The sequence below is a fragment of the Macaca thibetana genome, chromosome 7 (assembly GCF_024542745.1).
Source record: "Macaca thibetana thibetana isolate TM-01 chromosome 7, ASM2454274v1, whole genome shotgun sequence".
Lineage (NCBI taxonomy): Eukaryota > Metazoa > Chordata > Mammalia > Primates > Cercopithecidae > Macaca > Macaca thibetana.
The window spans coordinates 150,023,679-150,038,395 of NC_065584.1; the positions used below are offsets into that span (position 1 = coordinate 150,023,679).

Consider the following 14,717-nt stretch of genomic DNA (forward strand, 5'->3'; position numbering starts at 1 on the left):
AGAGGATGCTCTGATTTTAAAAGAAGTTCTCCTCTGGGTAAAACAGTATCAAAGAGCATTGCATGCTGCAAAGAAATCTTTAGTGAAAGGAAGACTCAATCAATGAGACAAACTTCATTGTTGTCCTCCTTTAAGAAATTGTCACAGCCACCCCAGCCTTCAGCAGTCACCACCTGGATCAGTCCACAGCCATCAACATTGAGGCAGGACCCGCCACTAGCAGAAAGATTACAACTCCCTGAAAGCTCACATGATCATTAGCATTTTTTAGCAATGAAATATTTTTAAAGTTAAGGTATGTACACTGTTTTTTAGAATAATACTGCATACTTAATAGACTATAGTATAATATAAACATAACATTTATATATACCGAGAAACCAAAAAATTTGTGTGACTCACTTTATTGTGATATTAGCTTTATTGTGGTGGTCTGGAACAAAACCTACAATAGCTCCAAGGTGTGCCCGTAAATTAAAATGATAGGATACTGTTTCTCACATTAGAGTGGGAAAAATGAAAAAGCCTGACATGACTAAGTGTTTGTGAGAATGTTCAGCGACAGGACATTTTTTTTTTTGAGACAGAGTCTCACCCTGTTGCCCAGGCTGGAGTGCAGTGGCGAGATCTCCGCTCACTGCAGTCTCTACCTCCCGGGCTCAAGTGATTCTCTCGCCTCAGCCTCCCAGGTAGCTGGGACTACCGGCGCCCACCATCACGCCCTGCTAATTTTTGTATTTTTAGTAGAGACGGGGTTTCACCATGTTGGCCATGCTGGTCTCGAACTCCTGACCTCAAGTAATCTGCCTGCCTTGGCCTCCCAAAGTGCTAGGATTGCAGATGTGAGCCACCGTGCTCGGCCGGACATTTTTTTTTTTCTTTTTTTCGAGACAGAGTCTCGCTCTGTCACCCAGGCTGGAGTGCAGTGGCGCGATCTCGGCTCACTGCAAGCTCCGCCTCCGGGGTTCACGCCATTCTCCTGCCTCAGCCTCCCGAGTAGCTGGGACTGCAGGCACCCGCCACCACGCCCGGCTAATTTTTTTGTATTTTTGGTAGAGACGGGATTTCACCGTGTTAGCCAGGATGGTCTTGATCTCCTGACCTCGTGATCCGCCCGCCTCGGCCTCCCAAAGTGCTGGAATTACACGCGTGAGCCACCGCGCCCGGCCGGACATTTTTTTATACAGTTGGTGGAAGTACTAATCGGCACAACTGATTTGGAGAACAGTTCCGCACCATGTTGTCAAGCTGAAGTTGTATGTCTTTATGACTTGGAAGTTTTGTTTTTTTAGAGAAGCTCTTACACATATGCAGGTGGAGGTAGAATGTTCATTGCAGCAAAAGATTGAAAGCAGCCTCAATTTTTGTCAGCTGGAAAATGGATAAATTGTGGTATATTTATACAATGGCACACTGTACAACAGCCACGATGAACGAAACAGAACCATCTTTATGGAATTAAAGCTTAGAAATATAATATCAAATAAGCAAGTTGAAGAATGATACAGGCAGTATGAAATTATTTATGTGACATGTAAAATCATACTGTATATTGTGAATGCCCAACATGTTGTAAGTGAATAAAGAAATACAGTGGAAATGACAAACTCCAATGCTGGAAGAGTGGTTACCTGCAAAGTTGGGGCATGTTTGAGGGAGAGAGGGTATTGGGATTGAGTAATTATATAATGTATCTGTGTCTGTTTTATTTCTTTTTTTAAAAATTGAGGCAAATAAAACAAAATGCTAATTGATGTTAGGTATAGTGGTGTTTGCTATATTTTTCTGTTTGTCTGATTGCTTGAAATATTTCATAACAGAAATCAGTAAGTCTAAGTTGTTTATTACCACAGTACAAAAGTACTTATAAAGCAGTAAGTTAAATAATCTTGTAACTGTTGACCGCTCCAGGCATAGTGCTAAGTACTAGATATTCAGTAGTGAGCAACACATGTAAAGGCACTACCTTCAGATGGAGGGAGACAGGCAATAGATATGTTAATAAATAATTACCTAGATAAAGTGCTATGAGGGAAATAAAGAGGGTGATGAAATAGAGAATAATTGGTAGAGTCTATTTTAAATAGAGTGGTCAGGGAAGACTTCCTTGAAGAGGTGATATTCTAGCTGGGTGAAACTTGAAAGATAAATTGTGCAGAAAGCTGGGGGAAGAACATTCCAACAAGTCCACAGACTTAGAGGCAGGCAAAGGCTTAGTGGGGGTTCCAGGAGCAGAAAGGATATTAGTATGTTTGGAGCATAGTGAGGAATAAGTTAGAGGGAGACGAGGATAGAAGGGTTTGCAAGATGTAGGTCATGTAGAGCCTTGTTGCCATGGTAAGGAGCTTGGGTTTTATTGTAAGAGCAATGGGAAACTATTAAAGAGTTTTAAGCAGAGAAGTGACTTTGTAGGATTTGTGTTTCAAAAAAGATTATTCTGGCTTCTATGTGGATTATAAAGGGGCAAAGTGAACTCTAGAAAACCATTTAGGGAGGCTGTTATAGTAGTATGGGTGAGAGATGAGGTGGCTCAGTTTAGGGTTGTGGGGGTGGAGAGCCATCACATTTGAGATATATCTGAAGAGAACCTTGAGGCCTTGATGGACTTGTTGGAGAGGAAGAGAAAAGAATTAATGACTAGTCTTAGGATTTTGATTTAAGCACAGAGTAGATGACAGTACAGTTTACTGAAATGATTAAGACTGCAGAAGAGGTTTAGGGGCCAAAATCAAGAGTCCCCTTTTGGACATACTAGTTTGAGAGTCTTGTTTTAAACAATTTCCATGTGAAAATGTGAACTAGTGATATAACTATACAAATACAGAGTTCAGGGCAGTAGTCTCGGTGAAAATAGAATTTTATGATATCTTAGACTTAATTGATTGCAAAATCCACCACTGTTTTATTTTTTTCCCTCATGATAATGAGGGGAAAAATGCTGCTGATTATACTGTGATATAAGCTTTCTTATTACTTTGAGCATTTTAAATTTATTGAAAGAGCTCTCTGAGAGTTTATTTAAACTGTCAATGCTGTTCAGCCAAAGATCACCAAAACACACCTTGTAGTTAAATAAGGTGGGTTTATTGCTTGTTCCAGTGAGGGAAAACACACACTGTAGGGAAATACGTGGTATCTCAGTAAGAGGGTGTTAAAAAAGACCTCGTTATATGGGATTTGGGCTTTGGTTGGGTAATGGTGGGGGTGTCTAAGGAAGTGGGGTCTGCTATAGATTGGATGTTGACAGAAAGCAGGGACAGTTCTATGATTTGGTATTTTGTGGTGGGCATAGTGACCTGTCATTAGACAAATTTATGCAATGGTCTTGTTTTGTTTCATTTTACCGTGGTCTTATAGTAACCTCAAGTTGGTTAGTATTCTTTGAAATTGTCTATGTCCCCAAAAGGGGGGATTAGAAGACAATACCAACTGATACATACACCCAGTTGAGTGTTATACAGCTATAACAAGAAAGAGTAAGATCTTTATGAACTCACAAGGATTTATTTAGATGAAAAAAAAAAAGCAAGATGTATAAGAATGTATATTGTATGCTACTTTTTGTATAGAAAGGAGGGAAAGTAAGAATATCTGTTTTGGCTGGGTGCGGTGGCTCCCGCCTGTAATCCCAGCACTTTGGGAGGCCCAGGTGGGTAGACCACAAGGTCAAGAGAATGAGACCATCCTGACTAACATGGTGAAACCCTGTCTCTACTAAAAATACAAAAATTAGCGGGGTATGGTGGCTCGCGCCTGTAGTCCCAGCTACTCGGGAGGCTGAGGCAGGAGAATTGCTTGAACCCAGGAGGCAGAGGTTGCAGTGAGCCAACATCACACCACTGCACTCCAGCCTGGGGACAGAGACTCCGTCTCAAAAAAAAAAAAAAAAAAAAGGGCCGGGCGCGGTGGCTCAAGCCTGTAATCCCAGCACTTTGGGAGGCCGAGACGGGCGGATCACAAGGTCAGGAGATCAAGATCATCCTGGCTAACACGGTGAAACCCCGTCTCTACGAAAAAATACAAAAAACTAGCTGGTCGAGGTGGCGGGTGCCTGTAGTCCCAGCTACTCGGGAGGCTGAGGCAGGAGAATGGCGTAAACCCAGGAGGCGGAGCTTGCAGTGAGCTGAGATCCGGCCACTGCACCCCAGCCTGGTCAACAGAGCGAATTGTTTTGTATGTTTGTTTGAGACAGGATCTCACTCTGTCACCCAGGCTGGAGTGCAGTGGTGTGATCCTGGCTTACTGCAGTCTCCACCTTCCAGGAGCAAGCGATCCTCCTACCTCAGTCTCCCAAGTTGCTGGGACTACAGGCACATGCCACCACGCCAGGCTAATTTTTGTATTTTTTGTAGAGACAGGGTTTCACCATATTGCCCAGGCTGGTTTCGAACTCTTGAGCTCAAGCGATCTAACCGCCTTGGTCCCCCAAAGTGCTGGGATTACAGGCATAAGTCACTGTGCCTGGATGAAAATAGGAATATCTAAATATATTTGTGAATTTTTGCAAAACACGCATATACAGAGAATAGATAAACCAGAAGTGAATGAAATGGTTACCGGTATGTGGGGAATAGGAATGTGGTAGAGGAGGATGGGTTTGGGAGCAAGACTTCTGAGGAAATCATTTCATAAAGTTTGAATTTTGAACAATGGGAATGTTTTACATATTCAAAGATAAAATTGTATTTAAAAAAAAAAAAAAAAAAAGGAGGCCAGGCCTGGTGGCTCACGCCTGTAATCCCAGCACTTTGGGAGGCCGAGGCGGGCAGACCACAAGGTCAAGAGATCGAGACCATCTTGGCCAACATGGGGAAACCCTGTCTCTACTACAAATACAGAAATTAGCTGGGCGTAGTGGCACATGCCTGTAATCCCAGCTACTCAGGAGGCTGAGGCAGGAGAATCGCTTGAACCTGGGAGGCAGAGGTTGCAGTAAGCCGAGATCGCGCCACTGCACTCCAACCTGGCGACAGAGTGACACTCTGTCTCCAAAAAAAAAAAAAAAAGTAAAAAGCAAATTAAATAAACAGAACCAAAAGGACCTAACTGTATATCAAATTGATGATAAAATCTTACGGATAAATTAATCAATACAAATAATATTTGAACATAGTACTCTGGTTCTTTAGTAGATTATGTCCTTTTTAAAAGTCAACCTTCCCCCCTTTTACTGGAATATATTCTAAGGACAAAAAGAACTGCAATTAAATGTTGCACTTAGAAGGGTTATTTTTCCCTTTCCTTTTTTTAAAAATTGAATATAAGTTTTCTATCTTTTTTCTTATTTTCCACAAAGAAACTTCTGCAAGTAAGTAGTAGGTTTACTGTTGGCAAAAAAAGTTGATATTCTAATTCTGAAACTTTTTTAGGATAAAACAAATATATAAATGTGCTAATGTTATTAGGAAGATTTTCACTGTTAAGAGATATAAATCTTAAATAACAAGGTAAGGAGAAGCCTTGTAATAGCTTGACTTGGAAACATCACTATGACATCATCATTTTAAAAATTCCTAGGTAGCCCACTGAAAGATGAACATTAACTATACCTCAGTGTACCTAGATCATGGCTTCTACATTACCATTTCCAACCGAAGGAACTATGCCTCCTTGAAGAAATGGCCAATTATTTCAAATCTGTGCCAGAGAAAGAACAATATCCTCAAAGGGTACACGGTCATGTCAGAATCATACAGGATTTGGTTTGAAGGGATTTCTACTGGCCAAGTTGGTGACAATTTGAACATCAGAAAGAGTAATAATGGTAATGGAATTTGGCTGAGCGGATCACAAAAGAAAATCCATGAGTCTATCGAGTGCAGTGGCTCATGCCTGTTATCCCAGCACTTTGGGAGGCCGAGGTGGGCGGATCACGAGGTCAGGAGATAGAGACCATCCTGGCTAACATGGTGAAACCCCATCTCTACTACAAAATACAAAAAATTACCTGGGCGTGGTGGCGAGCGCCTGTAGTCCCCGCTATTTCGGAGGCTGAGGCAGGAGAATGGCGTGAACCACCCGGGAGGCGGAGCTTGCAGTGAGCCGAGATTGCCGCCACTGCACTCCAGCCTGGGTGACAGAGCAAGACTCCATCTCAAAAAAAAAAAAAAAAAGAAAATCCGTGAGTCCATAGCGATAGTAAAAAAGAAATGTAGACCAGAGAGGGTACAGGCTGGTGGTGTTTGCAAAGGCACCACGAGGGATCTAGAGCTATTCAGTATCTTGACTGTGACAGTAGGTAGATGAACCTGTACATGTGATCAAATTGTGTAGAACTTAACACACAGACGCACATGCACATACCTGCAAGCGAATGCAAGTAAAACTGGGAAATCTGAATAACATAGGTGGGTTGTGTCAATGTCAGTATCCTGATTTTGATTTTATGCTATAGTTTTGTAAAATGCTACCATTGGGGGAAACTAGGCAAAGCGTATAAGGGATCTCTCAGTACTATTTCTTTTTTTAAAATTTTTATTTTTGTGGGTACACGGTAGGTGTATATATTTCTTTCTTAGAGCTACATGTGAATCTACTATTATCTCAATAAAAATTTCAATAAAAAAGAGAGGGAGAGAAGAGAAAAAGGGAAAACTCTTTTTTTACAGAAGAATGCCAACTAGAAAATGAAAAATGAATGGTTGAATTAGAAAGTTATAATTTTGCTGGGCACAGTGGCTCATGCCTGTAATCCCAGCACTTTGGGAGACCGAGGCCAGCAGATCTCCTGAGGTTGGGAGTTTGAGACCAGTCTGACCAACATGGAGAAACTCCATCTCTACTAAAAATACAAAATTAGCCGGGCATGGTTGCACATGTCTGTAATCCCAGCTACTCGGGAGGCTGAGGCAGGAGAACTGCTTGAACCTGGGAGGTGGAGGTTGCGGTGAGCTGAGATTGCACCGTGGCACTCCAGCCTGGGTAACAAGGAAACTCCGTCTCAAAAAAAAAAAAAAAAAAAGAAAGAAAATTATAATTTTGTGACCTCCAGTATAAAATTGCATCAGGTAAAGATTAACAATAGTTGACCATACCATTGGATGAAAGAGTGTTGTGAGGGAATGGCAGATTACACTATTAGGTAACTTGCTAATTACAAAAGGGAACACTACAGTGGAAAGTTCTGGCAGTCACCTTCTCAATTTAATGACCAAATTTATCATCACCATCTAACATAAGGATGCCATATGTAACCATATCACCTATGAAATATTTTTGCTAAAAATGGTTAATATGAAGGAATGGCTAGACAAATCCAGAATATGATACATTTTACCAGACAACTGGCATGGGTTAATAAATAAAAGTGTAAGTCTGTATTAAATAAAAATAGGCATGACAATCAAGAGGAGTGTATGAACCTGGATTGGATCCTGGATTTTTTTAAAAAAGTGTAAATATAGTGGCTTCAGGATAACTGCATCAAGAGTGCCATCAAGACTCGCAGTTTATTTCCTCTTTCCCTGAATCTGGGCAGGCCCTCTGGCAGCTTAGTGAATAGAATGCTGGAAAATGATGCTGTGACCAGTTCCAGGCTTGCTCTTTGTAAGAGGACTGCCAGCTTCCACTTCTTCTCTCTTGGAGCACTTGCTCTTGAGACATTCCCTCTCGGAACTGAGCAGCCCTGCTGCGAGAGACCCAAGCCACATGGAATGGCCAAATATAGTTATTCTGGTCAACAGTTTTAGCTGAACTCCCCAATGACAGCCAACAACAATTAGGAGCTAAGTGAGCGACCCATCTTGAATATTCCAGCCCAATATACTATAGTCCCAGCCAACATCACGTGGAATAGAACTATATAGCTGAAGCCCAGTCAACCTGTAGAATCACGTAAGATAATAAAATAGTTGTTTTAAGTCAAGTTTTGGAGTAGTTGGGTTGCATTACAGTAAATAACAGAAACAATTGAACATCTTTGAGACGATTCTTAATGTAGATTTTTTATTAGATAATATGGAGTTATTGTTCTTAGGTATTAGAAAGCTTTGATAATTATGCAAGAGAATATAATTTCTTAGGAGAGGAAATATTTGGAGGTGAAATATGATGTCTGCAGCTCATTTGAAATAATTCAGCAAAAAAGTATGCATATAAAAAGCAAATATTGGGAGCTTTATATTTTGTAGAATGGTGGCTACCCCCACCCTAAAAGAAAAACAAATATGACATTTAGCAATCAATTGGCAGAAGGTATATGAGTTTTCATTATACTATTTTTTCTTTTTTTACTTGAGACAGGGTCTTGCTCTGTCGCCCAGGCTGGAGTTCAGACTGGTCCCAAACTCCTGGCGTCAAGGGATCTGCCTGCTTTGGCCTTCCAAAGTGCCGGGATTGCAGGCGTGAGCCACGACGCCTGGCCTATTTTTAAAATTTTTTTGTAGATTTAAAAGTTTTCAAAATAAAGCATCGGGGTGAAAAGGATCACATTAAAAATACACAGTGTTGGGGGTCCCCAGCAGCCACCAGTGTGCTCAGTGATTTGCTAAAAGGATTCGTGGGACTTAGTATATAATTGTACTCATGACTAAGGTTTGTCACAGCTGCAGAATACAGGACAGGATCAGCAAAGGAAAAAAAGCACGAGTGGAGTCTGGAGAAATCCATGTATAAACCTCTCTGTCACTTTTCCTCCTGTGAGGGGGTATACTTGAGCACGCTCCACCAGCAACGAAAAATGCAGTGACTTATGTATAACATTTCTGCCCAGGGAAGCCCATTAGTGATTGAATACCCATGATTTTTTTTTTTTTTTTTTTTTTTTTTGAGACGGATTCTCACTCTGTTACCGAGGCTGGAGTGCAGTGGCCCGATCTTGGCTCACTGCAACCTCTGTCTGCTGGGTTCAAGCGATTCTCCTGCCTCAGCCTCCTGAGTAGCTGGGATTACAGGCGCACGCCACCACGCCTGACTAATTTTTGTATTTTAAGTAGAGACGGGGTTTCACCATATTGGTCAGGCTGGTCTCAAACTCCTGACCTCATGATCCACCCACCTTAGCCTTTGGGATTACAGGCATGAGCCACTGTGCCCGGCCAAGTACCCATGATTTTTACTGGGGGCTTGTTACTTAGGTAACCTTGGCCTAACATGTACCAAAATTCTAGACTCCTAGAAGGAAAGTTGATATTCACCATAAATCACATTGTTTGTAGGCACAGTTTAGGAACATTGAACCACCCTTATTAGTTAGGGGGTGGAGGAAGGCTGAGTTTCTCGATAGATGTCAGCCAAAGGCTGATCTTGGAAGCAGGCACTTTTAAAGACTGCAGCCTCAGGACTGCTATATTAACTCTTCTGCACACATACTAATCACACAGATGGGAAGATAAATACTAATGATTTGAATGAGAAAGGAAACTCTTGTCCAAAGAGTTAGATAGCAGATAGTTTATTGTGAACTCTTTGTAGTTCTGCCAGAGATTCTGAAAATGGGATGAATTGACTTCAGTTCACTAAACAATTATTGAGGCATTAGGTATATAGAGATGAATAAGACACAGTCCCTGCCATCAAAGAACTCAGGTCAAGAGGGGCAGTTAAACGATCAACAATGATTATGGAACAGTGTGGTAAGTATTATAGTAAAGGTGAATACAAAGTAGGAAGGAAGCTGTTGATTCTGATGTTAGGGTGAGGAGGAGGGAAGAGGAATTAACATTTGATCTGAACTTTGAAAGAGAAGTAGTGTTCAGCAGGCATGGAAACTTAGATGGGCGCTCTAGTCAGAGGAAGAAAAGCAACCGGAATATGAATTCTTACTAGTTGCCAGGCTCTGTGTGTGCAATTATAATTTAATCCTTACAACAGACTTGTGATGTAAGTGATTTTATTGTTATTTTTAAAATGATGGCTGGGCATGGTGCCTCATGCCTGTAATCCCAGCAGTTTGGTAGGCTGAGGTGGAGGATTGCTTGAGCCCAGGAGTTCGGGACCAGCCTGGGCAACATAGTGAGACTTGTGTCTGTGAAAAATTTTAAAAAGATATTAGCCAGGCATGGTGATGTGGACCTGTAGTCCCAGATATTTGAGAGGCTAAGGTGGGAGGATCCTTGAGCCTGGGAGGTGGAGGCTGCCGTGAGCCGAGATTGCACCACTGCACTCCAGCCCTGGGTGACAGAGGGAGATTCTGTCTCAAAAACAAAAAAAAAAAAAAAAAAAAGAGAGACAGTTGCTGTGAATTTGAGTTTTCTTATTCCCTTTTCCGTATTCACTCCTTTTTTGAGACAGAGTCTTAGTCTGTCACCCAGGTTGGAATGCTGTGGTGCAATAAAAGCTCACTGCTGCTTCGACCTCCTCAGCTCAAGTTATCCTTCCAGCTTAGCCTCCCAAGTAGCTGGGACCACAGGCATGTGCCACCACACCTGGCTATTTTTTTTATTTTTGTAGAGACAGGGTCTGTGTTGTTCAGGCTAGTCTTGAACTCCTGGGGTCAAGTGATCCTCTTGCCTAGGCCTCCCGAAGTGTGGGGATTATAGGCATGAGCTACCTTGCCCAGCCACTCTCTTTCTCTTTTTTATTTTTTAAAAGAATTAGAGACAGGATCTGACTACTTGCTATGTTCCCCTAGCTGCATTCGAACCCCTGGGTTCAAGTGATACTCCCACTTCAGCCTCCCGAGTAGCTGGGACTGTAGGTGCGTGGTACCAGGCCTGGCTATTCACTCCTCTTCTTATAAGCAAAAGCACAGTTTCTTTTCTAGTAAGAGATGGACTAGGTTGTGTAGATTGAGCTTTCTATTAAAAACAACGGAAAGTATTGAATAAAAATGTCTTAAAAACATCAAAAAGTTAACGAGGTAGAAATGAAATTGGGAACTCAGAGAGATAAGCTGAACACGGAAACTGCTTTTGCCTTGCGAACATTTGCTCAACTAAGTGAATTTGAACTTTGGTTTTGACAGCCCGACAGGTCGCAGGTGATAGAAGTAAAGTCAAAACCCGGCCTGGTGCGGTGGCTCACACCTGTAATCCCAGCACTTTGGGAGGCCGAGGTGGGCGGATCACAATGTCAGGAGTGTGAGACCAGTCTGGCCAATATGGTGTAATCCCATCTCTACTGAAAATAAATAAATAAATAAATAAATAAATTAGCCAGGTGTGGTGGTGCACGCCTGTAATCCCAGCTACTTGAGAGGCTGAAGCAGAAGAATTGCTTGAGCCCAGGAGGCGGAGGTTGCAGTGAGCCTGGGGAACAGAGTGAGACTCCATCTCAAAAAAAAAAAAAAAAAAAAAAAAGGTTATATGCATCTAGTAACGTTGCCTCAATCATATCTAAATTAACAGACGTACAAGGAGAAATAGACAAATTTATGATAGTGTGATTTCCCAGTGATTGATAGAGCTAGAAGACAAAATTCAGTAAGGATATAGATTATGTGAACAAATAATTAACAGTAAACCTAATGGACATATAAAGAACATGGCCCCAACAACTCCAGAATACACATTCTTTTAAATGTACTGAGAGTGTTTACTAAAGTTGACTATATACTGCTTCCTAAACAAGTCTCCATACATTTGACAGGACTGAAATTACACAGAGACTGTTCTTTGATCCCAGTGCAATTGAGATAGAAGTTAATAACATAAGGATAACTAGAAAATTGGAAATTGAAAATTAAGAAATCCGTCTCAACCCATGAAAAAACGATAATGGAAATTAGGGATGTGAATGGAAAATACTGTAATCAAAGCTTGGGAGCAGCCAAAGTCGGATTTGGTAGGAAATTTATATTCTTAGATGATTATCTTAGAAAAAAAATAGTCCGAAAATTAATGACCTTTGAATCTCCATTTCAAGAAGTTAGAAAAAAAAAATAGCAAATTCTCCGAAAGAAATTGAAGGAAGGAAAGAATAAAGATAAGAATAGACATAGAAAGCAGAGGTGGAGAAAATCAATAAAAAGCTAAAAGTTCTTGAAAGATAATTAAAATTGCTAGACATATTGACAAGATTAAGACACAAACCGTATCAGTAATGAAGAAGAAGACATAACCATGAAAGCTACAGACATTTAAAAGCTAAGAGAATATTAGGCCCTGCACGGTGGCACACGCCTGTACTCCTAGCTACTTGGGAGGCTGAGGCAGAAGAATTGCTTGAACCCGGGAGGTGGAGATTGCAGTTAGCCGAGACTGAGTCCTTGCACTCCAGCCTGGGTGACTTTTTCAAAAAAAGGAAAGAAAATTTTAAAACAAGTTCATATCAGATAAAATGGATAAATTCCAAGAAATAGAGACAGTTTCTATAAAAGAGATAGAAAACCTGGATAGCCTCGTAAGCATTAAATACACGGATTCAATAGTCAAAAGTCTTCCCACATGGAAACTTGCAGGTCTAAATGGCTTCACCTGGAAGTTCTACCAAGCATTTAAAGAAATAATTGCAGTTAATTATTTGTTAATCTGTTGCTACATAGCAAATCACCCAATATATAGTGGCTTAAAGCAACAATAATCAATTATTGTCTCTCACAGTTTCTGTGGGTTAGGACTTCAGGAGGGGCTCTGTTGGGTTGTTCTGGCTTGGAATCTCATGAGGTTGTGGTCAGATGACAGCTGTAGTTGAGGAGCACAGAAAGCTAAGCCCACAGAAGAAAAACAAACACCATGACACTGGGAACGAGCTGCCTCTTGCTTATTAACCTTGAGCTGGAAGTAGGAGGTGAGTTGTTTCTCATCCACTGGAAAAAGTCTTAAGTAGTTTCATTTTAAATTGTGATGCTAAACTGAAGGTGTGTAGCAACTTCTGGGAATCAGTGAGCAGTTTGGAGAATTTTGACCTCTCCCGAGTCTTGTTTCCTTTGGAGGTTAAGAGAGTCTGGAGCCTCTAAGTTAGAGACACAGGCGCAGCGTGTTTCATTTTCATTGACCACCTGCAATCCTCTGCCCTTTCCTCCACTTGTCGGAATTAATTTATCATTCAGGTTGCAGTACAGGTCTCACCTTTTGTGGAGCTTTTCCCCACCACTCGATTCCTGTTATGCTCTCTCTCTCTCTCTTAACTCTGCTAACACTTACTACCTTTTACCACCTTTTTCGTCTTGACCATATGTTTCTTGATAACTATTTCATATCTTCTCACAGAAAGTGCCTCATCTGTCCCACTGGAACCTCTCTCTGTTCTACAGCTCAGGGATTGAGTCCTGGAGATCTGTGTATTCCCCTGTCATTATCTCACATAGCACCTTGCATGATCGGCCATTCTCAGAATGGAGTAATTCAGTGCTTGACTGTTTGCACAGTTAGAGCAGGTTAGGGTCCTTCTTGGCAGGAGTCTGCAGTCTTAGATAGGTACAGACAGACATAGAGAAAGCCTACACAGATGTGAATAAATGACTAAATATATTTGTGGGGGAGGCACAGAGTAGGAGGCTGAGTCCTCATGGGAGAAGTATGAGGGGAAGAAGCCCCTTGTTTAATCTCATTTTTTCTCTTCATTAAAATGCCTTCTTACATCCTTGGTCTCTTTTCACAGAACCCTGCCATCAGCATCACTGAAAATGTGCTGCATTTCAAAGGTCAGTATCCCAGCAAATGCTCCCATCTCTATACACAGTTAAGGAGGTGTGGTGGTGGTTTCCCTTTTTTTAAAAAAAAATGTATTTGTTTTATCGATTTTTTTGCTGATGTTCACTCCTTTGATCCTCATGAAGTAAGCTAAATTGTTTTGAAATATATGATTAGAAAAGTCAAAGAATTGGTTTAAAATCCTGTTTCCCCCATGGAGAGGCAGTAGATACAGTGAAGAAAAAAAAAAAAAGAATCCTGGGTTAGAAATCAGGAGACTTGTCTTCTAGCTCTAATTCTGCCACTGTCTTGGACAAGTTATTGACTTTTCTGGACCTACACAATGAAGATGCTGGGTTTTAATCTGTGTTTCTCAAACTCGAGGACCCGTAGACACCTAAGAATGTTTCCACAGGACTCTCAAGGGCTCATGGACCTGAGATTGAGAAACACGTGAAGAATTAAATATGGTCACTTTAAGTGACATTTGGCTCACTGCAGCTGTGAACACAGACACACATACAGCTACTGATTGCATGGCAGTACTTGATTATGAAGTGGCCCTCTAGATGATCCAGAATATGCTGCTTTTTTTTTTTTTTTAAAAAAAAAGATTATTATGAAAACAAAAAATAGAAATGTTATTTATTTATTTTGAGATTGAGTCTTGCTCTATCACCCAGGCTGGAGTGCAGTGGCACAGTCTTGGCTCACTGCAACCTCCGTCTCCTGTCTGAGTAGCTAGGATTACAGGCACCTGCCACCACGCCCAGCTAATTTTTGTATTTTTAGTAGAGACAGGGTTTCACCATGTTGTCCAGGCTGGTCTTGAACTCCTGACCTCAAGTGATCTACTCGCCTTGGCCTCTCAAAGTGCTGGGATTACAGGTGTGAGCCACTGTGCCTGTTTTTTTTTTTGTTGTTGTTGTTTGTTTTGTTTTTTTAAAAAATATTTTTCTTTTTAAACATTTTTTAAAATAATAATTATTTATTACACCATTCCTAAGAAATTTTCTTGATGAGACTTTGTGGCTCCCTGATACTAGATTTGCAGACCAGTTTGAGAAACACTACATTCTAGATGATGTCTCAGAGGCCTTTTCAACTCTGACAGTTTCTGATTCTATGAATCTGCTTCCGTCTCCCTTCTCCTCAGTCCATCAGCAGATTTACTGCTGTACTGAAGAGGGTGGGATCTGCATTCAC

General features: G+C 41.1%; 1 protein-coding gene across 1 annotated transcript in view; it reads left to right on the forward strand.

Moving 5' to 3' along the window:
• Positions 1–14,717, forward strand: part of HACD3 (3-hydroxyacyl-CoA dehydratase 3) — a 49,274-nt gene that overhangs the window by 9,027 nt on the left and 25,530 nt on the right. Inside the window, exon 2 of the mRNA XM_050796010.1 lies at positions 13,480–13,522. Coding sequence (XP_050651967.1) covers positions 13,480–13,522 — 43 coding nt within the window. The remainder of the gene's footprint in view (positions 1–13,479; positions 13,523–14,717) is intronic.